A 25,693-nucleotide genomic window follows, 5' to 3' on the forward strand; every position below is an offset into this window, starting at 1 on the left:
CCGAAAGGAAAATTCTTGGCCGAGGCAAAATAGCAGGCTAAAGCACGCACATCAATCGAAATTGGGTGCTCGACAAAAAAAACTTAATAATGTAGAAATGCAAAGTGGCAACACCAAAGCTTCAAAAGTATCAAAAATATTTATTATTTAAAAATGGTGCATGGCATCAAGGTTACGTTTCAAGCATGCAGGCTCTTCATCAGACGACTGAAGCCAAATAAAATGAAAAATGTAGCCGAAGGTCAAATAGCAAACAATTTTTCTATTTTCCTAATTATTTTACCAATTTTCTCACTATGAAAGTCCTTCTTACTATAATTTAGGAGATGACAGAGGAAAAAGTGCTCAACAATGCGGTCCTTCCTAATATAAAATGTTTGTCATTGTAGGACTTTACTGGTTCTAGGAAGTTTTTATTACATACTGCTCACGCTCTTTGTTGTTATATGACATGATGAAGAGCTAAAGTCTTTCATTCCCATGATTGTGCATTCAGCAGGTAACTAGGATCGCCACTGCCGTGTCTTTCTCATACCCTGCATGATGTTCAAGATGTTTTGATTTTCAATTATAAATGAAACTTTATAATTTGTTAAAATATAAAAAAGTGCTGTATGTTTTTGTGACACTTTAAAATGCTTTTATCAACATGTTTGCTGCATTTGTGCATCTGTCACTCTGCGTTGGTCATCTCATCTGATTGCGTCATCAAAGACCTGATTATAACTGTAGGTAAAATTTATTCTGCCTATTCACTTGTTTGAAAACCAAACCATTTTTTGCTATTTTTGGCCGAATCATCAGGGTTCCCACACCTTAGTTAACTTGAAATTCAAGGAACTTTCAAGGACTTTCCAGGTCCAATACCCTCAAATTCAAGGACTAAGTGTGGGGACACATTTCAAGTGAGAGCAAGGTTACATTGTGTTACCTTTTAAGATACATTGTTACAGTTCCCTTTTGAGGGAACTCGCGCTGCGTCACTGCGGTGACACTTTGGGGACGCGTCCAGGGGTAAGTGCGTCTGAATGTGTATATCAAATTCAACCAATGGTGAGGCTTAACGGCAAAGACAGGGTGATGCGGGAGCCAGGAAGTATATCGCTATCTGAAATATTGCCAAAGACCGCATTACAGGGACGCAGGAAGTATGGCAAGGGAGACGCAGCGCCTCGTTCCCTTCTCAGGGAACAACAGTTACATACGTAACACGAGACGTTTTCATGTGTCAAACACAACTATGCAAAAAAGCATTTTGGTATGAATCAACATTTGCATACAGAAGATATAATCATTTAAAGCAAACAGTTTAGCACGTGTGCTTAAAAAGTCTAGAATGTTTATGATATTATTCTACACTACACAGGGAATAATATGGATTTTTTCCAGAAAACTTATTGGATAAAATAGATTCAAGAACTTTCAATGACCTGTATCTATGTATGTATATTTTCAAAAACTTCCCAGGGCCTTGAATTTTTTCCCCCAGATTCACAAACTTTCAAGGATTTCAAGGACCCCTGGGAACCCTGAATAATTTCTGTTGCCGAACATTCGGTGCATCCCTAATATAACTTATATAAGATAACAAGACATAAAACTTCAGCATTACTCTACTAAGTGTAGCTGTCATCCTGCATTGCGCTATTAAAAAGAGTCATGTGATTGTGGGTGGTGTCCACTTGAGTTGATGCCATTTGCAGATGTGGCTTTTTCAATAATGTACAACACTGGAATATCCGATCCGTCTGCTTACATTTCAGACACGACTGCACGTATCCGATTCATTTCCGATTTATTTCCACATATGAATGAGGCTTGAAACCGATCTGAAAATGTTAGAATCTATGCACTTCTTTACTGCTTACAAACTTTTGAGTCACTTGAACCGTGCATTGTAAAAACTGCCTTTTTAGTTGTGTGCGCAGTATACGTCTCGGGTAATCCATGCACTGAGACAGTAGCTAAGACTCACCTGAACGCTGGTCAGTGTGGTGTACTGATAAGCTTTGATAACCAGGTAATTTGCTTCAATATCAATCAGGCCCAGTATCATGTATTTCCACCATCTTCTCTTCAGTATTGCCAGTAGATTCTCCTCTCCTGTCAAAAAACAAAGAAACCTTGACCATCAATTTCAACCATCTGTAACTGTGAACCTAAAAATAACGCACTGGGAAAAGACAAGCAGTCGGTTAAATTGGTTCAGAGGCAAAAATACAGTATAGTACTCATGATTCCTATCAATATATACATTTTTCCAATTATTCCATTGAGCACAAACAAAATGCAGTATTAGTAGAAACAGTTGTCATATTTTCTTATAGTGCAAAAAGATTATACTGTACAAATAACCCCCCAAAAATAAAACACAACAGCCTCTATTCTTTCAGCACACAGGTTTTTATTAAAAGAAAACACAGTAACCTCTGGACACAGCCAGGCTCTTGAAATAAATATGAGTTTTCTATAGGATCTTGACAAGAGGAACATTCAGTACACTAGACAGATATTGGATATTATTCAAGTACAGGCAGATATTGGAAAACCAAAAAATGTAGCACACCTTCCTTGCAAACCTAGCTTTCCATCATCCTTACCAGAGGAACGCAGACACGCAATGAGCGCTTGCATATAACTTACGGCAATAAATAGCAATAACACATTTTTCTCATCCTGTCCAACACATCTCTGATAAAAAAATGCAACCCTAGACCACAAAGCCAGTCATAAGGGACAATTGAGATTTTTTTAAATTGAGATTAATACATTATCTGAAAGTTGAATAAATAGGGTTTCATTGATGTATAGTTTGTTAGCAAAGGACAATATTTGGCTGAGATACAACTATTTGAAAATCTGGAATCTGAGGGTGCAAAAAAATCTAAATATTGAGAAAATTACCTTTAAATTTGTCTAAATTAAGTCCTTAGCAACACATATTACTAAAATATTTGATACATTTACATTAGGACATTTACAAAATATCTTCATGTAACATGATCTTTACTTAATATCTGAAGGATTTTTGGCATAAAAAACAATGTTTTTGACCCATACAATGCTATAGTGCTACTTATGTTATGACTGGTTTTGTGGTCTAAGATCACAAATGCTTTAATACAGCTCATTTTAAAATGTACAGGAAATGAAGAAGATTTCTTTGTTAAAAAAAACACTTTAAATTGCTTTAAATGTTGTGATTCTAAACCGACGTATGCAACTTTATGGATTTTTAACAGCTGGTAATTACATTAAATTGATATCTATGTGAGTTTCTAATACAGTTTCAGGGAGTTAAACAACGTTATGAAAAATATGATACTGACCTGCAATTGTCATGTCAAAATGAAACTACAGATCTAATTCAACATAATTGAAAATCAGATCCTACAAATATCACATCCATTTAAAGACATGCATATTTTCCCGAAGGTAGTCAGACACAGTTTAATACATATCACAGTTATTGGAGCCTGTAACAGCATTTGAGGATGCCTCATGCTGGGGTCAGGGACAGCAGATATTGACAGTCAGCGGGAAGTCAAATATGTGCATCCGCTGTATATTAAGTAACTGAACAGAACCACGTGAAAGCCATTTTGAAGATCAGAAAGACGAAAAACATGAGAGCATGACAACACATCTTTGAAGGTTATTTCATTATTGGAAAATATATAATAGACTTCACAAGGTGTTCACATAGAAATATCATAGCGATCATATATTTGCCATCTGAAGTGCATTGCAATTAGCGTTATCCAATTTTATCCAAAGCGTCCAAATTGTATCTGTGTGTGTATATGTGTACCTAATACCTACTTAACTATATTTTGGGATAGGGCTGTCAAACAATTAATCGCAAAAAGTTTGTGTTTCAATTATATATATTTGTGTGTACTGTGTTTAAGTATTACTGTATGCGTCATTCAGTTAAAATAACTTGATTTTGCAAGTCAATTCTGTTGGGATTCTGTGTGTGTGTTTTGTTGTTTATTATTTCTTTGCAATGCTTTAGATTAGTTTGATTATTACCTTTGTCTTTTTGTTGCATTGTATTATGCTGTTGTGTTTTAGTATTATTTTGAGAGTTATGTTTTAATCTAGTTTGCCTGTGTTTTTCCCTTTGTCTGATTTTGTCTTCATCCTGTCTTCAGTTGCTATGGTTTTCATTTGTTTCCTTGCTCCTCCCCCTTGTTTAGTGTCATTGTTTCTGTATTCTGATTGGTTATTGTTTTGTATTTAGTCACTTCCTGTTCACCCCTTCCATTGTGTTTGTTCTGACGATGTTGCTTTGCGTGTTTATGCTTTGTTTTTGTTACCTTTAATAAACTCTTTCTTACTGGATCCGCTCTTTTTTCGTATGTGTGCCCGTTGTGACAAAATCAACATACTATTTTAAGTTTTGACCTGTGTAGTTGACATAACTAATAAAATGTTTAAAACAAGTAGAATTAAAATATATGTTGATTTAACCAAAATGCTTAAGAAACATTTACATGTGTGTTACATTTATATATAATTAATAACAACAGTTTGACAGATTTTTTCAGTTTTGGGTACAAATTTGGTCCCAAAATAAGGCTGGGCAAACGATTAATCGCGATTAAAGGGATAGTTCGGCCAAAAATGATATTAAACCCATGATTTACTTACCCCCAAGCTGTCCGAGTTGCATATGTCCATCGTTTTTCAGACAAACACATTTTCGGATATTTTAGAAAATGTTTTAGATCTTTCAGTTGATTAAATGTAATGTTACGGGGTCCACAACCTTCAAGTCCAAAAAAAGTGCGTCCATCCTTCACAAAATAAATCCAAACGGCTCCAGGATGATAAACAAAGGTCTTCTGAGGGTAATCCGCGCGGTGTTGTTGTAGAAATATCCATATTTAAAAATTTATTAACGTAAATAAATACCTTCCGGTAGCGCCGCCATCTTAGACTCCTCTGTATTCAGGAGAGAGTATTAGCGTAGTGTACGCACTTTTCTTAGTGACGTATGACAAATTCGGAGGGCGGGGGGACAGAGCAGCAGCAGAGTAGCCTCTGACTAAGATGGCGGCTCTACCGGAAGGTAGTTATTTTAGTTTATAACGTTTTAAATATGGATATTTCTACAACAACACCCCGCGGATTACCATCAGAAGACCTTTGTTTATCATCCTGGAGCCGTTTGGATTTAATTTGTGAAGGATGGACGCACTTTTTTTTGACTTGAAGGTCGTGGACTATGCGTGGACCCCGTAACATTACATTTAATCAACTGAAAGATCTAAAACATTTTCTAAATATTACCATAAAATATCCGAAAATGTGTTTGTCTGAAAAACGATGGACATATGCAACTCAGACAGCTTGGGGGTGAGTAAATCATGGGTTTAATATAATTTTTGGCCGAACTATCCCTTTAATCGAATACAAAATAAAAGTTTGTGATTACATAATATATATGTGTGTGTTTACTGTGTGTTATTATTATTTTATAGAAATATAAATAAAACAAAAAAATGTATTTATATATCCAGTTCTTTTCATTTATATATAATATAAAATATTTATTGTATATAAATTAAAAGAAATGGATATGTATGTGTGCTCAGTAGCGGTCGGTGAATTCTTTTTTGGGGGTGAATAGGGGTGGGACGGTTGTCATGACCACCGCACCACCGCGGTGGTGCATTGCCACCGCAGTGGTGAAGTGCCACCGGCGGTTGTGTGACGTCACATATCAGGTGAATGATTAAACAAAATAATATGTGATTAATCTCCATATTTTGGGAACAAAGTTGTACCCCAAACTAAGCAAAATCTGTCAAACCTGAGCAAAACCTCTCTTTGGAGACATTCTCATTCGTAAAAAGCTATAAAAAAATATTGTAGATAAAGTGTTTGTTTTTTATGATCAAAATGAAGTTAGTTTACTGTTAGGGGATACTTGGTATCAAACCCATGACCCACGGTCTACCAATTGAGCAAAAGTGACATCAGATTTACATCAAACTGTTATTGCACACAATCTCAGCAATACATAGTTTGGCTTATACAAGTAAAAACCTTACATTTCTTACATTTTACATGTATTGGTAGATGTGTTGATCCAAATGTGCATTTAATCTCTATGTTTTTATCAGTATTTGTGTACAGTGTCCGGCTAAAATGACCCCAGGTGTGTATAAAATATAGATTCTCTCATATAAAGCAGAATTTGTACAGAAACAGAAAAATGAAAATTCTGTCACTATTAACTACATCACACTGAAAATCCACCATCCTTTGCGTCACATTTATAATTTTCCCTGATCTGTTCGCACTTCCACTTTGTGAGAATGTTAATGGTGTGTGCCATTACATCGACTCTCACCCGATGACTGCGGACAGCAGCTGCGACAGAGATATTATCGGAGAGAGAGCTTGTTACGGAGTCTGACTGCGGACAGCATGCTGGTCGAACAAGGAAGAGAAAATTACTCTTAAAGACAGGTCATTCTGAGAGACCATATAATAATCCCATCTCCAGAGGACACTGACAAAACCCACAGTGTTACTGGAGTGTCCAAAGACAAATCTCTCACCAGACGACTCACGCTGCTCTTCTTCACACCAGCAGCAAAGGCCGAAAGTCCTCACAGATGTGCGAATGAAAGTTGCGGCTCACATTTGCAGAAAAAGGTGTGTGTGGGGGGGCAGCCATATGGCTTTTTATTCATCACAAGCATCATTGTGTGAACACAGTTTATTGATTATCCGTCCAGAAGAGGATCACGATAGAGTCTAGCATTGTAACAATGCAAACAATTAATCTCTTTTCTCACTCCTGCCATCTCAACACTTCTAATCCGTGTCAGTAAGGAGGAGTGCATCCAGCTGGCATCTAAAAACCCAATAAAGAGGCTTTGAGGAGTAATTGTGTCCAGTGACCTCACACATTACCCAGCAGTCTTAGCACCAGATTTCTCAGGAGATAATGAATCGGCTTCGGATGAATCCGGCAAACTCTACAACCACACACAGTGAAGTTTAACTCTCAGAAATGTGACACACACATACAAGATATTCCTATAGCTCAAATTGTAAAGAATTGCATTGCAGCGCAAATATCCTGGATTTGATTTTCAGAGAACACACATATGATAAAAATATATACCTGGAATTCAAGTTGCTTTAGATAAAATACAACACAATTGACTTGTATTTCAAGTCCACATTATAACATTAAAGTTTACACAAGCTCCATGCATTGGTAAAAATGATCAAAACATCATGCCAGCCAGCATAGAAACAAAAAAAAGATAAATCGTTTGACAGCCCTAAAAAGAACACATCAAATAATAAATGGCACGTTTTAACAGATGTGGTATCAAAGGAAGTCGAACATGACAGGAAAAGGTGTTACTTTAAATTTATGTGAACTCACAGCAACAAAACCATTAGCATTCTTTACCATCCAGCACCCAGAAGGTGATTCATTCTGCGACGCAAACCCTTTACCGATGCTGATCCCAAAACGATTTTTAGTACATTTCTCTGCGAGTAGCTGCAAAAAGATAGGCAAGATGGAGTTGTTTTGTTGAAGCAATCAACCAGGAAATCAAGCCCTAAAACATTTCAAATGCAATAAGGCCCAATATAAGCTTTCTGAAAGTTTCCATTGCTTTCGGTGCATGTGTCATCAGAAAACAAATCTCATAAATCACATTAAATGATTAATAAGATTTTTGAATGTAGATCTTTAGAGGAAGAGACAAAAAATTGTTGTACAAATTGTACAAGAATGCTCTGCTGTCAGAATATGACAGTGATGAATGTTATAATGTGGCTTGACCGTTTATTGCCACACCCCCACAGCTCAAGGCCATCCCTGAGTCCAAAATTGCATACTGTGAGAGTAGGGCTGCGTCCAAATAACCACACTTGTGGTCTTGGCCACTTTAGAGCGCGTGCACGCGACAGGAAGTAAGTGCGCGACTGGCAAAGTGCAGTTACCTTAAAGGAACACGCCCACATTTTGGAAATTTAGCTTATTCACCGTATCCCCCAGAGTTAGATAAGTCCATACATACCTCTCATCTCTGTGCGTGCTGTAACTCTGTCTGACGCAGCCCCAGCCTCTTAGCTTAGCACAAAGACTGGAAGTGAATGGCTCCAGCTAGCAAACTGCTCCAAATAAGTGACAAATTAACGGGAACATTTTCCTATTTATATGTTGTGATTTGTGTAGTTACACCCGAGAAGCCCCATGGTAAGGAGCAGAGAGTTCGGTCAGAGTTGTGCAAATAACTCTGCCCAAGTAGCAGTGCTTCGCCTTCTGAGAATATAGTTCCCTGTATGTATACTGTTAAAAGATGGCTGTGTCTCATATGACCTTGTTATTTGTACACGGTGTGACTATACAAATCACAACATAGAAATAGGAAAATGTTTGCATTATTTTGTCACTTATTGGGAGCAGTTTGCTAGCTGGAGCCATTCACTTCCAGTCTTTGTGCTAAGCTAAGCTAGCGAGGGCTGCGTCAGACAGAGTTACAGCACGCACGGAGATGAGAAAGGTATGTATGGACTTATCGTGTTCCTTTAATGCACACTAAACCCACACTTTCTTCGAAAGCGGTATTCAAGGCTAAGCGTATTCCGTCATGCATCATCAGGATGTAAATCATGACACTTTTGCCCAAATCTTGCGAGATGTCGTTGAAACTTTTAATTGCAAGTTAATAAATGGATTTTACATACTTTGATAGTAAAACGGAAAGTGTTCCACATTTAACTGACTGGTGCAAACATTGTTATGTATTTTGTAAAACATCTGTAACTGCTTTTATAACATTAAAACAACATTAATGGTGTAGTTTATTCAGGGACTACTTACAATAAACTTTAATAAAGCTACATGCACAAAATTAAGAGTTTTTTACATGTGCAAAGAATTCTGCATCTGTAAATAATATTCTTTAAATGTTCATTTATTTATTCATTTGTTTATGTCTTCATATTATTTAAAGCAAACCTTAAAAATATATATTTTAAGTAGCCTAAATAAAAAATGAATACGTTTTGGTGCAAATTGCTGCCACTACCTGGATAGACAATTTAACACTTGCTAAGTGTGTCCAATTGGGTGAATAACTTTACATGCACACTTGGGATCTTCACGTTAACTAGAACACTTGGGCAAAATATAGGAAATACGTCATGTACGTTTTCAAGCAATCAAGTGCAAAGACTGCAAGTGTGGTTATTTGGACGCAGCCTAGGTCTCGAATTGGATGAAGTACCATTAAAACAGTAGGTCCTATATTGTATGAATTTGGATAGTGTGAATGAATTTGGACGTACAACATCTGCCATGTGACATAAATATCATGTGACATACGTCTTCATAACAACACATTATTCATTAACTGATGTTAAACAAGTACAATTTAAGGGCCTGCTAATACATGTATTTGCATTTAAATAGAGCTGTGTTACCCATTTCGAAAATTTTTGGATAAAACAACGCCACTTCTTTATTGGAAAACTCCTCTCCTGGGGGCTCATGCATAATCTAAAGATAGTAAAGTGTCCGTCGAATGAACACTTTAGGATCTTGCCAGAAGTAGTAGGCCATCCAGGTACTTTTCGCTGTTTTTCAAATACTATATACTATTCACCTTGCCTACTGCTTTTTGCCTACTATATAGTAGGCCTATGGAAGTGTACGGTTTCGGACACAGAAAAGGTGTCATTAAGTAAATGAAACTTCAAGCAGACGCTGCCCTAAATGACAAACTTAATGCATACTTCAGCCTTGCGAATTTTGCAGCCTTGAATATCTTTAAAAATGTATCTTCATGGTTTTTCTACATTAATCTTGATGTTATTTTTACATTTAGTAAAAGCTTGACATTTGCTTGTGTCATTTTGCGCATGACACACTTGATTCATACTTGCAGCCTTGTGACATTGAGCATTTGGTTGACAAAATTGGAAACACCTTTTAGCAATTTTACAGTATAAGTCATTTTAAACATTAAAACATTATTTTTACAGACTAAAACTGGGTGAAATTTTAATCAGATAAAAGAATGAAAAATATATAAATAAATACAAAACAAAAATAAATAAAAACAAAATTTCAAGGTCATATTTGTAAAAACATCCTTATGAAAAATTAATCCTCTGTCTTAACGGCTTTTTCTCACAGCAAAGATTTTACGCTGTTTTATAATCATTAATGCCATGTTTTCGTTTTCCTTTGCCGGTGTCCAGTTGGCAGCCGTGCCTCAACACTGACAGATTGGTTAGAGGAATTCTGGCATACAATTCCATTTGTTTTCTATTCCTGAAACAAAGGGAGATAGAGAGCCATATGTCGGGCAGACATTGTCCTGCTGGAATTCTGTGTGTGTCCTCACAGAGAGTTTGAAACATACTATTTTGCATTCATAAACAATATTGAACTTTGACTCAAATATTAGGAAGTTGAGGAAGAAGACAGCTACACATAATGGATGCAACTGAAGTTTTTTTCATATACAAGAGGCACATTCATCGTGATAAAAAATGCTAGTCTTGGTCGTTTGCCAGCTTGAATCTACTTCAATGTATTGAAAGGTAGACAATGTGTATTTAATATTTCCTCTGATCAGTGAAGCGCAGTGTTCTGAAATTGCCATAATATGATTCAGGCTTAATAACGCATGGGGGAGCAAAACGCAGTCGCTTGAAACTTTTCTGTCAAGCATCAGCATTAGCCTTTCACAATTAATATCTGCCTATAGCCACATTAATACAAGAATCACGTTTGTCTCCACAGTAAAAAGCAATACACTTCAGAGAGAGAGAGAGTTTTCCTTCCATGGCATTTCCCATTAGTACATTACAAAATTAAAATATTGAATATGAAACTTTTAAAGGCGTTCTAAGCGAATCTGCGAGACATTAGTTGTGGTTGACGTTTGAATTGTTTTCAAACAGACGGAGCGTAGCTAACTCCTCCCCCTCCCCCTCCCTTCCGTGCTTTCATGAACGCGCCCAACCCCCACCCCAAATCCTTTTTGTCGTTTATTGGCTGGAACCCTTTGTTTTGTTTTGTGGTGCTAGGTTTGGCCACTATGTTGTTATTGCCGTTTGTGAAGCCTGGGCTGTCTACAGAGATCGTGTTTTTTTACAGCTTGATCAGCGGACAGGCAGCAAGCAGATAGTGAGGAGATGTTTGGTGTATGTAACAAAAAATGTTTTATGGTCTAAAACGCGTCAATTCGCTAAGAGCGCCTTTAACCATAAAGTCGCATTGATCTTTAGAAAAAAGGCTAGCAAAATCATGAGGTCAAACCTATTATTACATAAGAATATGTGACCTGTGACAACAAAACCAAACAAAAATAATAAGGGTCCATTTTTTGAAATTGACATTTATAAAAAATCTAAATAAGATTTCCATTGTTGAATAGTTTGTGAGGACCTAAATATTGAAGAAATTATATTTAAAGTTGTACAAATGAAGACATTATTAGCAATGATTTTGGTCATAAAATCGATAATTTTGACCTATACATTTTTTGTTGGTTATACCTGTGCTACGTATGGTTTACGTCCAGGGTGACACATAATATTTAAAAAATAATGCACGAAAAAGGTAAAAAAAATGAAGGGCCAATAAGTTAAATTAATATCAAAGTAATTCATGTCAGCATTTGTTGCTTTTAAACTGTTCATGCCAAGTTCATTGTTCCTGTAAACATCTAAATTAATGAATCATCACAAATGTCCATATTGCACTGTTACAATAATTGTATTACTTTTTTTTTTTTAATTATGCATAGTCAAAGTTTAAGTTAAATTACAACCCAACAGATTGGGTTTATCTCTTCTTGACCCTACGTTGGGTTAAAAATAATCCAGCATTTTTTAGACTGTGCTTTCATTGACCAGAAAGAATGTAAAACATGCATGTTGGTTGTTTTTAAATAGATTTTATTAGAAACATTTATTTTATAAAAAAAAAAATTATTTAATTTTTCAAATTTGAACCATTATCGTATTGTATATCACATTGATTTTATATATACAGTATTGTTCAAAAGTCTTAGGCCACTACCACCAGACTTGTTGTTTTAGAAGTTTTAATGTCCATCTATACTTATTTTTCAATCTATTTTATTGAGATATAAACAGAAAACACAGGAAATATGTGCAAAAAAATAAAAAAGTACATTTTCAGGACTAAATGTCTTCTTTAGGCATTGTCTTAGTGTATATACATTTCCTGTATTTTCTGGATGTAATTCTTTAAAGAGACAATTATATATGATTACTATTGACTATATATATATATATATATATATATATATGCAGGTTTTCGCATTTCCCTTCAATATCATAGTCTTACTTCAAAAACTCTTTTACTCTTAAAAAAGGCACCAAAGTATATGGTATTCATAGACAGTGCCCTATAGGTCGTCTCCCATTCTACATCTCAGCAGTTTAAATCCAATTTTAAGAGAGCGTCGGGGTCATGATTGCTACAAGACACACAGAAGAGGTGAAAGTGAATAGAGGAAGAAATGTAATGAGAATAGGAAGTTTCACTTTACCAAGGCTATTGTAAGATGACAGCTACTACGCTGTCTGACGGCAGGAGAAGATAAGAATCATTGCTTGGCTTGTAGACACAGGCGTCTGACAGTGATCATGCTACTCTCTGGTTATCCTGTAACCTGCCCACTTTCTGTAGCATGTGGCTGTGTTTACTGAAACTCAAGGCTGAAAACGCAACTACTTGGTCAGTGGTCTGGAACAATCGGAGTGAGCCAATTTGGCAAGGAGCTGTCTGGATGTGTCTATCCTGCGCCTCACGCAGGGCATCTTGAAATAACACGTGTCAGGCATCCAAAGTACAACCCCAAAACAGAAAAAGTTGGGACACAGTAGAAATTGTGAGTAAAAAAGGAATGGAATAATTTACAAATCTCATAAACTTATATTTTATTCACAGTACAATATAGATAACAAATTAAATGTTGAAAGTTATACATTTTGAAATGTCATGCCAAATATTGGCTCATTTTGGATTTCATGAGAGCTACACATTCCAAAAAAAGTTGGGACAGGTAGCAATAAGAGGCCAGAAAAGTTAAATGTACATATAAGGAACAGCTGGAGGAGGACCAATGTTTAGGAATAGGAATGTTGTCCTATTCTTGTCTAATACAGACTTCTAGTTGCTCAACTGTCTTAGGTCTTCTTTGTCGCATCTTCCTTTTTATGATGCACCAAATGTTTTCTATGGGTGAAAGATCTGGACTGCAGGCTGGCCATTTCAGTACTCAGATCATTCTTCTACGCAGTCTTGATGTTGTAATTGATGCAGTATGTGGTCTGGCATTGTCATGTTGGAAAATGCAAGGTTTTCCCTGAAAGAGACGACGTCTGAATGGGATCATATGTATCTAGAACTTGGATTAACCTTTCTGCATTGATGGTGCCTTTCCAGATGTGTAAGCTGCCCATGCCACACGCACTCATGCAACCCCAAACCATCAGAGATTCAGGCTTCTGAACTGAGCGCTAATAACAACTTGGGTTGACATTGTCCTCTTTAGTCCGGATGAAATGGCATCCCAGTTTTTCAAAAAGAACTTCAAATTTTGATTCGTTGGACCACAGAACAGTTTTCCACTTTGCTCAAGTCCATTTTAAATGAGCCTTGCCCAGGGAAAACGCCTGTGCTTCTGGATCATGTTTAGATATGGCTTCTTTTTTGACCTATAGAGTTTTAGTTGGCAACGGTGAATGACACGGTGGATTGTGTTCAGCAACAATGTTTTCTGGAAGTATTCCAGAGCCCATGTTATGATTTCCATTACAGTAGCATTCCTGTATGTGATGCAGCGCTGTCTTAGGGCCCGAAGATCACCGGCATCCGGTATGGTTTTCCGGTCTTGACCCTTACGCACAGAGATTGTTCCAGATTCGTTGAATCTTTGAATGGTATTATGCACTGTAGATGATGATAACTTCAATCTCTTTGCAATTTTTCTCTGAGAAACTCAGAAAACAATTTTTCGCTGCAGCATTGGGGGAATTGGTGATTCTCTGCCCATCTTGACCTCTGAGAGACACTGCCACTCTGAAAGGCTCTTTTTATACTCAATCATGTTGCCAATTGACCTAATAAGTTGCAAATTGGTCTTTCAACTGTTCCTTAAATGTATATTTACATTTTCTGGCCTCTTATTGCTACCTGTCCCAACTTTTTTTGGAATGTGTAGCTCTCATGAAATCCAAAATGAGCCAATATTTGGCATGACATTTCAAAATATCTTACTTTCAACATTTGATATGTTATCTATATTCTACTATTAATAAAATATAAGTTTATGAGATTTGTAAATTATTCCATTCCTTTTTTACTCACAATTTCTACAGTGTCCCAACTTTTTTTGTTTTGGGGTTGTACATGCGCTTTAGTCCGGCACAATGATCATTTACTGTATACAGTGAAGCAGGCATTATACAAAAATATTTGGGTGCAGATGACCACAATTGAGCAATTGAGTATTTCTGACAGCCATGTGGTAAAAAAAACTAACAAATCTAATTTAAAGTCCATTTTAACTTATAACAATATCCTCTTCAGTGTCAGAAAAAAATTGTCAAAATATGTACCTTAGCTGACACTGGGGCAGTATTCTTTCAAAAAGTACCCCATTGAACCTAATGAGTTTATATTAGTACCTCAGATGTACATGTTGGCACCAAATGTCTAACTATCTTTACCTACTGGTACTTATAGACCTTTTGCGAGTCACGGTTACGTCACTGCAAGCTGCGGACGCAATGTGGTCGGAGAAAAACAGTGGAAATGAATTATACACAAGTGAAACGAGCAAGATAACTCACTAGAAAATGTCTTGTGCTGTTGAGTGTCAGAATAGGAATGCCAAAAAAAGATGGCCTTCATTTTTATAGAATTTTATACAATCATCAAAGACACCATTTGAAGATAAACATATGCGTTTATGGTTGCAATAAGCTCTTAAACGGACAGACTGTAGTAATGAAATCATCTGAAAATCATTTAATAATTAGAATAAAAAAAGAAGATGTCCGGTGTTCTGTAGAAGTCTGAAGTGTTTCTTATAGCGTTTTCAAACTTTTCATGACATTACGTTTATAATTTATTTAGAAAGATTTAAGATTTGAATGGGTTATAGTGAAAAAGCTATAATATCACCATTTAGGCTATTAAATATTTTATAATTTTTCTGTTTCCTATTATTTCTTTTTACCTTATATTTTAGCCTATGTCTTCCTTCTTCCTCTTTGTTCTAAAATTATTATGTTTACATACTTAATAAATATATATATAAACAGGCATATATTAATTTGTATGGTAACACAAAGATTTTATAATAACAAAGTTTTAGTTTAGAACAAACATGTAGGCTATATATATATAGAATACATGATCTATTGCTTTTATATATACACTTTAGTGATTTATACTATATTTTTTGATTTACCAATAAAGAACAACCATTTACATTACATTCATGCGTAGCAAAGTCATTTAAACTTTTAATTTATCTAAAAAATAAACATAACGTGATATAAATGCTATAAGAAACATTACACTAAAGGTAAACAGAGGAAACAGACCTCGACAGAACACCAGATCCATACAAATCACAGTTTAACGCTGAACACTTCACAACGCTATTGCAGAGTTGTCAATTTCTGCCACCAATTGAGCTCCGCCTACAAAAAACATTATCTTTGTTTGCAAACATGCAAATGGTCTTTTAGGACCTTTGTAAAGGGTACTGACCCAGTGACAGCTGAGGTACATATGTTGATATTTTTTTCTAGCAGCTTTCTTTAAAAGCCATCTATTAATTATATTAATACTATACTTATATTAAAAGGGACAGTACGTAGGATTTACCCACATCTAGTGGTGAAATTGTATTCTGCATTTAAACGAATATTGCTCTCTAGCGCCTCGCTTTTCCAAATGCGTGTTGCAACTACGGTAGCCGTTATGTACTCACTGATCTCCTTGTCTGTTTCAGAATGAACTGACTGTTCTGAATGAAAACGCGTTGTGGAAACGCGTTGGTAGGATAGTGCTTTTTGTCCCTCTCTGCTATTACACTGTAAAAAAATCCGTAGAAATTACAATGTTATTGCAGCTGGGTTGCCGGTAATTTACCGTAGATTTACATTTATGTTATTTACTAGCAATAGTTGGCTCAAAGTTAAATAAATTTGAAATATTAAAAAGTCTTTATCTTTACAGAATAAAACTATACAATAACAGCCTCATGCAAAGCATTCTGGGAACCAGAAATCATCATCAACCTTTTTCTGTTTTTTGCTTCAGATTTTGTTTCCCAGAATGTTTTGCTTGATGCTGGTTTTTTAGTTTTACTCTGTAAAGACAAAGACTTGTAAATGTTTAATTTTCATTTAACTTTGAACAAAATGTTGCCAGTAAAAAACATAAATTTAAATCTACGGTAAGTTACCGGCAACCCAGCTGCAATTTCTACGGAATTTTTTTACAGTGTATAGTTTATCAGTATGGCGGAACGACATGGAAGCCTCCTTGGACTTGGACCCGTTGAATGTAAGTAACGAGAAGAAATGATAAGCTAACAAAGAAAAGTCAGATCATTGGCAGAGGTCATTTGACACCAATGAGGACATATTTATGAATAAAGACATTGATTTTGATTAATAAAACACTTAAAATCCTACTTACAGTCCCTTTAAACTACTTTTATACATATTATTACATTATACTTATGAGCTTATTGGAATGAACAGATGCATCGATAAAGAAACTTAAAATCATAAAATAAAAGTTTCAAAAATGTTTTTGTAGGGCTGTATGGTTACCTAAAGAACCTTTACCATCAACAGAACCTCTCTGTTGTACTTAATGTAAAATCTTTAAAACTACAAAAAGGGTAAAAAAAAGATACATGGGTTCTTCTATGGCAACTCTAAACAGAACACAGAAGAGTGTACATGATTTCACACTTGTCTTTTATAAATAGACTGTGAGTTGGCATATTTCTCAGCTCAGAACTCTTTTCCATATCTATTCTTGGCTTGTTGAAAGTATGCCAGAAATCATCATGTGGAAACTTTCTGCTTGGACACATTAAAGGGACAATTCACCCAAAAATAATGCTGTCTTCATCCTCTAACTCATGTCACTTCACAACGTTATAACTCTTGCTGAACACCAAAGGAGGAATGGGAAACAGTTTTTTAGGGTATTGACTTTCTGTCTTATTCAGAAAAGACTGTGAAGAGTGACTGGAGACTACTTTTAAAGGGGTCCTATGATGCATCTTTGTCTTTGGAGTGCTGAAAGCTGTGCATATAGAAGATCCATAAATTTGGAAAGATTAAAGTCTCAAACTCAAAGAGATATACTTTCTAAAAGTGAATGCTCATCTACGCCTTTCTAAAACACCTTATTCACCACATATCACTGTGTGGAAAGATTTGCATTACACCATCCAAATATACTCAAAGATAGAAGGCATATTTACAATACAAACCTTGCCAGTGAACTATGAGGCAAAAATTATAGTAATCGTTCATTAATCGTATCCGATGTCAAATCGAGGTTTTGATTTTAGGTTAAATCGTCCAGCCCTATGTGTAACATTCCTTTTTTGCAGCAAAAGAGAGTCAAATTTGTTAAATAGCAATGAAATTACTTAAGTTACTTACTTACTAATAACCTTTCATTGCCATTAACTCTTTCCCCGCCATTGATGTCATCTCGTCAATTAGGAAAAAAAGCTTTTTCTGCCAATGACGAGTTTTTATGGCAATCCATTTTTCTGCTATTATCCAATAGGTGGCTTAACCAACTTATAAAACACTGAAGCATCCACTGATCCAAAAACAGATGATTGTTTGCATTGATGCTAAAACAATAATAACAAGTTTCTTGTTAGTAACAGTATACCTACACTATAAGTATGTATCTGGTATTACCCAGTACTTACCTAGAGTTACATAATAACTACCAGGTAGGTACCACTGGTAAGTACAGTAATGAAACCATGTAATTACCATGTAGTAGATACTTAAAAGTAAGTACCACAGATTTGTCTGTAAGTACAACATATTTACCATATATGTACAAGGTAAGTACACATACTGTAAAATAAAGTGCTACCAAAGTTTCTGTAATACACTTCCTGAAGTTGAAAATTTGAACAAAAGTCCTTTACAAAAATGCAATTATATCAGCTTTTTGTTCAAAATGTATTATATTTGAAGACACCTAGTACCCATATTTAAGAGATGATAAAAAGAGAAGACTTTTTTTTTTTAAAGAAGACGGGTCTGTTTTTTCATTTGATATATTGTATGTTTTTATATTTTAAGAATAATATTTTCTGAAAGGCATTCAACTTTTGTGAAAATCATGAAAAATGCTGGTGCTGACTGACAACTTAAAAAAAAAAACTTTTGGGAAAAGAGTTGAAGAAAAAAAATGCTCGTTTACAAGAAAACAGGTCAGAAGCACTTAGAGGGTTTTGCATCTAAACTCTTTTGTGGTTCATGAAATAAAAAGTTACAAATGTGACATGAGCAAACACAGCAGAAATCTAATTTTTGGTGAACTTTTCTGTAACACAATGTCAATGTATATTCAATTAAGAAGAAAACGCATCATGGGTACCAAGCTTAACATCTCTGACTAAGTCACCATCCAGTCGTGAAATTAAAATGTTTAGAAACACAAAACAAATAATTAGTACATCCGAATTAAGACGTGGCTTATTATCCACCCCTTCATGTTTCATTAAGAACCACATAAACATTTTAAAGAGAATACAAGCCAGAATGTTTGCCAACATTCACTTACTTTTAATCATCTTAATGTAACCTTTAATAAATAAACATGACCTTTTCTTCATTTTACAGGATAATAAATTAAAAAGCATCTGCCAGAAATGTAAAAACTGAACTCTTATGCAGAAACAGGAACATACATTTGCCTTAAAAAAAAAATAATAATAATGTTGCTTGTTTTTGAAATCGCCAAAGAGGACAAAGAGAGTCCACTTTTCATTTTTCTAAGAGTCTCTTATAGACAATGTATGTATGTAAGCTTTTAAAATGGCTTTTTCACAAACATAACCTTGCGTTTTCTTTCCATTCAACACAGTTTTTTTTAACTATAGAAAGCAGCATGGACGGCTCTTACCTTGCCTGACCGCAAGCGTGGTGGTGTAGACCAGGAACAGAAGGATGTAGTTGAGAAAGCTCTGAAACACAGGGGTGTTGGCGTGATAATCATCCGCCAGGTATTTGCTGGTCAAACCGATCCCACAGATGAGCAGTGACAGGACTTGACCCAGTGCCAGGGTAAGTATGAGCTCCCTGTGAATGGACCAGACCTGGGGTCAATATCAAGTCATAAATCTCAAAGACAAGCCAAAATCTGATCAGTGTGCACCAATGTCACTTTTACCATAATAGAATTTACCATAATTTTACACAAGCCACCAAAGATAAAAAAACAAGATGAGATACGTGACAGAAACTCCAGAAGGTCAAACTAAGTATTATAAATAAAGTCATTTTTTAAGATTTGATGTTTTCATAAAATATGTTAGATCGGCTAGTTATAGTAGGTTAGTTACAGGTGGTGGTTAATAAAAAGACCGGGTCTGCCACAGGGATGTGGGTATGACAAGTAATGTTTAATTACTGGTACGCGTGTATGATTGAATGTATGACAGTCCAATTGGCATGATAACAGCGCTGAAGTGAATGTGGAAACGCAGGAGTGTGGAACCGGGTTAGGGAATGAACTGTCAATCAACTGGGCTTAAAACAGGAGGTCTACTCTTTCTTCAAAAACTCCATCCGCATCCTCGGTGAGCACAGCGCATACCAAATAACCCACCACGTACACCCACATGGGCAACAACAGAGCGAACACGCAGGTTAGTTTTTAGAGAGAACAAACGAAAAGATGAAAGAGTCGCCTCGCATTATCTGAACACACGCTGTATTGTACAGAAAGAAAACGGGTGGGAAAATAGCATCAAGAGAGGAAACATTGAACTTAATGTGTTTGTGCATATTTTAGAAACACCCACTTAATGCATAACCACAGGGATAATGAAATGAATGTTACTGGACTGAATAAAAAGACATTGCCGGAAAGTATCAGTAGAAAATCTCTGTTTGTCTTTGACATAATGCATTACATATTAAATTTAAGGTCATGTTGAAAATGTTATGGGATGTCTTTCAAAGAATAGGGATAGCAGACCGTTGTGATGTCATTCACACAATGCTCATGGAGATCAATAAATGTTCAACAAGTTCCTCTCACCACATTTGCTCAAAGGTCAGTTTCACAATAACAAAATTATATCCTAAATCTCGCATCTCTTCCCCCAAGGCTTTCTAAGATGTCAAAGTCCGCTGGTTAAAGGAAAACACCACCATTTTTCGATATATTTTATTATGTTCTTACCTTAACTTAGATGAATTAATACATACTTATCTTTTTTCAATGTGTGCACCTAATATTTGTACAGCGCGTCGTGAATGTGTTAGCATTTAGCCTAGCCTCATTCATTCCTTAGGATCCAAACAGGGTTGAATTTAGAAGCCACCAAACACTTCCATGTTTTCCCTATTTAAAGACATAAAATACATGAGTAGTTACACGAGTAAGTATGGTGGCACAAAATAAAACGTGGAGATTTTTTAAGCAGATAAAAAGAGAACTATATTGTATGGCGGAAGAGCACTTAGTTTGCTGCACTTCGACCCTAAGCACGCAGTAATATCATCACTCCTGACTACGCTCAAATTTCCATCAATCAAGCCCGGATTGGCCATAGGGAGGACCGGGAGAATTCCCGGTGGGCCGGTCGGGGTTTTTTTTGGCCAGAAGGGCCGGTGTTGTCATGGCACGGTTTGAAGGCCAGCACTCACAGCAGCCACACTCGCATAATTTCCAGTTGAAAGACTTCCCCATCGCTTTATGCCAAAGTTGATTGTGTCCCGAGTCCCGACCACTTATTGAAAGAATTCTTGCATTAGGGTTCATTAACATCTGCATAGAAAACGCAGGAAGCGCCGCGTCTAAAGGGCTCGCCTGTGAACAAAAATTTCGTTTCAGGCACGTTTTTTTTTTTTTTGGAGTGCCCTTGCCGCCCGTCTATAATATAAAAACAAACTTGAACATGACTATATACGAATGGCCTCTAAATGAAAATGATCTACAAATTGTATTTTTTTTTATTTAGGTCATTGGTGTAACAATGAATCGTCTATTAATAATCATTATAATAATAATCGCCTATTTGTCTATTGCAAGAAACAAAAATCTATTTTATGCAAAACTCTCCTCAGTTTATTGGATAAAAGTAAGTTTCATATGAATTTGATGTTCTTTCAAGTAAAACTATTGGTGAAAATCCATATATATATATTAGGGCTGTCAATAGATTAAAATATTTAATCGTGATTAACCGCATGATTTCATGGGTTAACTCGCGATTAATTGCAAATTAATCGCACATTTTTATCTGTTCTAAATTTACCTAAATGTAACATTTTTCAAGTTTTTAATGCTCTAATCAGCATGGATTTGGATAATATATATGATATATGCAAATGTATGTCTACAACAGCCTGTTTACATTTTCAACAGAACCATCAGCCATAGTTTTATAAATGTTTTTGCCTTTAGAAGACATTGTTCTTTCTCCATTTCTGTTTGCATCATTTGTGACCTGTGCTGGCAAATTGAGTTGGGATGAGCAAATTTTCAAAAATGTGTTATTTATATATTTTAACATTCTCTATTAAAAAACTTCAAAACATTTGGAACAATTGTTGGAATCGGACAAAGCATGACAGAACTATACCTGTTAACGCAGAGCAAAAACAATATCAATATATGTTACATATATGTTTTTCTTTTATTGTTTAATTTTGAGATTGAGACAGACTGCTTTAAGATACTGTATACTAATCCAAGGGTTTAATATAATGACACAACAGATCGTTTTTCTTAACAGTTAACCAAACATTCACTTCAGATATAACAGATTATAGGTCATACCTGCGGGAATTCTTGTCAAAACAGATATTTTTAAACCTGTAATTTTGTGTTAGATGTCTATATATATCAGGGTCACGCACTCGCGCGTTTGTGTGCATGCGCTTCAGACGTCTGCATCAGACATCGCTTTTGAGCCTTGTCACTCTTTTAACATCAATCAGATCTCGAACTTTATCTCTCTTAATAATTATTTCAACATCAAGAAAGTCCTGCAGTCTATTTTCTATAATTTCTGAATGCTTTAAAAACGAAACTAAAAAGTGAAAGAAGACGCACCTTTGCTTTATATGGATTTGGTACGGTACACCTTACAAAAAACGTGCAGATAAAGAAAGCTGCACGTGCAGAAAATGTGCATTTAGATGTTTAATGACCATTTAGAGCATTGGATTCGCTAGACGAGAGCTTAATGTTCTTATTTTTATGAAAAGCTCCGTCTCATCTAGACAGCGCGGGTCACTTGCTGCGTCTCAGTTCATCCAGCTGTGGGTCAAACAGAAATTGCGTGTTGCGTTAATCGCACGTTAATAAAATTAGTGCCGTTAAAATGAATTTGCGTTAATGCGTTATTAACGTGTTTATTTTGACAGCCCTAATATATATATATAAGCACTGTATGTATTGTATATCAGTGTTTTCCAAGCTTTTTCAACCAACAGGTAATTTCAAAACCCACAATTTTTAAAGATTTTTATTTTATTTTTTATTTTTTTAAATGAGTTTAATTGAATAATATTAAAATAAAAAATCATAAACGTTTAGGCTACTGTACTGATTTTTTTACACTGAATTGTAAATGATATATTTGAAAAATACAATGAATTGCAAGTGCACTATTGCATACTTATATACTACTTGGGATTTAAATATATTACTTTAATATAGTCTGTCATGAACTAAAGTGGGCCGGTCTAAAGCATAAAAACTCCAGGGCTGACAATGAGTCCCACTCCGGCCCTGCCATCAATATTACTGTGCCCGAGGTCAAAGTGCTGCAAACTAAGTGCTATTCTGCCAAACAATATACTTCTCATTTTTTATCTGCTTTAAAAATCGTGTTACTCGTGTAACTACTCATGTGTTTAAATAGGAAAAACATGGAAGTTATTGGTGGCTTCTAAATTCTTCCCTGTTTGGATCCTAAGAAATGAATGGGGCTAGGCTAAATGCTAACACATTCACGAAGCGCTGTACAAAGATTAAGTGCACACATTGAATAAAGATAGGTATTTATTAATTTGTCTACATTTAGGTAAAAACATACTTAAAAATTGAAAAACAGTGGTGTTTTCCTTTAAAGCTTTAACTTGTAGAAGACAGCAAAGACTATTGTAACACGGTTTTAGATGTTTTGTAATACTGTTTTAAAATCACAGTAGTAATATTTATAGGCTACAATTTAAAATAATTTTCAAATTACTAGAAACAATTCATGTCTAAACAAAAGAACCGTAATACTTTGTATGCGGCAAATCTTACAGTATAAATGATTTATTACCGCTTCAGCATCGGCACTGTCAAACTTTTTAAGGATAAACCCGTCACTCACTGTAGATTAAAAAATATTGAAAATGTCATACACGATGGAGGGCTTTCATGTGACTCTGAAAGGTGTGAAACGCAAACGCGTGAGCTCACTTTCCACAACAGCACCACAGAGGTAAAAATTTGCATTTAGATAGAAACCAATTTGCTTTCCTCTAGGGCAATTGTATTTAAGATGAAATATGTAGAAAGATTTTTTTCTCTTTTTGGTCTATGTAACATTGCCCCAAAAGGCATTACCAGCCCAGAAGTTTAAATGAATTTGGTTTATAGCTGTACGGTGCTCTGTTTCATTATAGAGGTGAAAGAGCAAAAAATGACAAATAATATTGAGATTAAACTCATATACTGTATGCTTTACTGTACTTCATTTTTTATCCGTACCAAAATCCCACCAGCTTCTCAACTGTATCTCAACATTAGTAGCTTTAATTTATTAAATAATTGTAACAGTTGATAAGCAGTTTTGATCTGAATACAGTAGTTTTCATAATGTTTTATGTAATAATGTTATTATTGTTAGTCAACTGCGCCACTGACCAGAAAAAAAAAGTTTAAAGTCAGTGGCGCGTTGCGCGTTGTTCATTATGCTATTTTAAGGGCGCATGCTTGACCATAATGTATAGCGTGCACAATGCGCACACACTTTGCATCTAATCTACACAGATGCAACAGTTATTTTTGCAAATCATAAATTGTTACACTAAAAAATTGTAATACACGAGATAAGGGGAATCATAGTGGTGAGCATTGTGGTGATAGTTTTTATTTATTGTGTGGCTGCGTTAAAAAATTCTCATGCAAATAACGATTAAAATATTTTCATAAGTTTGTTGTGTAGCTGTATTACGTTTATTTTATGTAAATAATAATTAAAATGTTTTCATAAGAAATCTTAATGTATATGAACTTGATTTGTAAGAGTACTTTGGGGTTGGACCTTGCTTGCGTTTCTTGGGTCCGATTTCAAAGCCCCCAAACCCTTTCAGCGGTGAGGGTGGACGCAGCGATGTCCTCTGCTGGCGTCAGGTCCTGAGGCAGATCCACCTCCCGTTACACGGCGTGCCCGATTTATGCTGGCAATCTTGGGATTCCCCCGTCTCCTGACATCATTGTAGCGCTTGGCGCAACGATAGGGATGCCAGCTGATGAGATTGTGGCTATTTCCTCTCACGCCTGTTTAACCTACGCTGATTTGGGCGGGTTTCTCCTATCCCCATACAAAACAACTTCTCTGTCTTTGACTGCTCTTACAAGAACGTCGGTCTCCTCGGCTGTAAACTGCTCCTGGCATACGCCTGGTAAATCCGTCATAATAATAGCAACCCGCCATGGAACTTGCGCCCTTGCGTTTAAAGGGAATGTTGGATGAAGTTCTGATTGGTTTATTTGACGTTACGCCCAAACCACACCTATGAATAATGAACCTACTTCAGACCAACCCCTTATTGATTTGTGCCCGGCACAAGAGTTATTTCTCCCGCCGGGAAAATAGCAACAGCGCCCAAGATCCGCCCACAAAGTCACTTGCGCGTTGCACTTCGCACTTGCGTTTCAGATCGTTAAAATAGGGCCCAAAATGTAAAATCGTGAATCGGACAATAGCTGCTCTTTAAACAAGTCACAACGATGACCTGTTTAATCACAATCATGATGACAAAATGTACTAGATTATATGATAAATAAAACTCCAATGAAAGCTAAGAGACTCTAAAAATGTGATAAACCTTCAGCCATTGTGGATTTAAATGACTCAAGTAAGTTATTTTACACCAGCTCTCCTCTGTAAAGGGATATCAGACCTTTATTCACAGACCAATAGCCTATGAAGAAAATTAAACATTACCAACTAAAGTCTGCAAAAGACCTCACCACTCCACATCCGAAAACAATACTCATGATATTGCCTCAGTCTGGAGCCTATCTACAGTACACGACGTCCATTATATACGCACTGAAACAAGACAGCTCCTGCTGTTTACTTCAGATTAAAGCAGAAAATCGTCATCTTCACCAGATTCACAAGAGCTAGTG

The 25,693-nt window shown here is 35.8% G+C and overlaps 1 protein-coding gene across 1 annotated transcript in view; it reads right to left on the reverse strand.

Annotated features, from left to right (window-relative positions):
- Positions 1–25,693, reverse strand: part of slc35f1 (solute carrier family 35 member F1) — a 108,557-nt gene that overhangs the window by 43,808 nt on the left and 39,056 nt on the right. Inside the window, exons 2-3 of the mRNA XM_065256250.2 lie at positions 19,229–19,404; positions 1,976–2,103 (exon numbers count right to left, since the gene is read on the reverse strand). Of these exons, the coding sequence (XP_065112322.1) occupies positions 1,976–2,103; positions 19,229–19,404 (304 nt within the window). The remainder of the gene's footprint in view (positions 1–1,975; positions 2,104–19,228; positions 19,405–25,693) is intronic.

Source organism: Paramisgurnus dabryanus, chromosome 12, assembly GCF_030506205.2.
Source record: "Paramisgurnus dabryanus chromosome 12, PD_genome_1.1, whole genome shotgun sequence".
NCBI lineage: Eukaryota > Metazoa > Chordata > Actinopteri > Cypriniformes > Cobitidae > Paramisgurnus > Paramisgurnus dabryanus.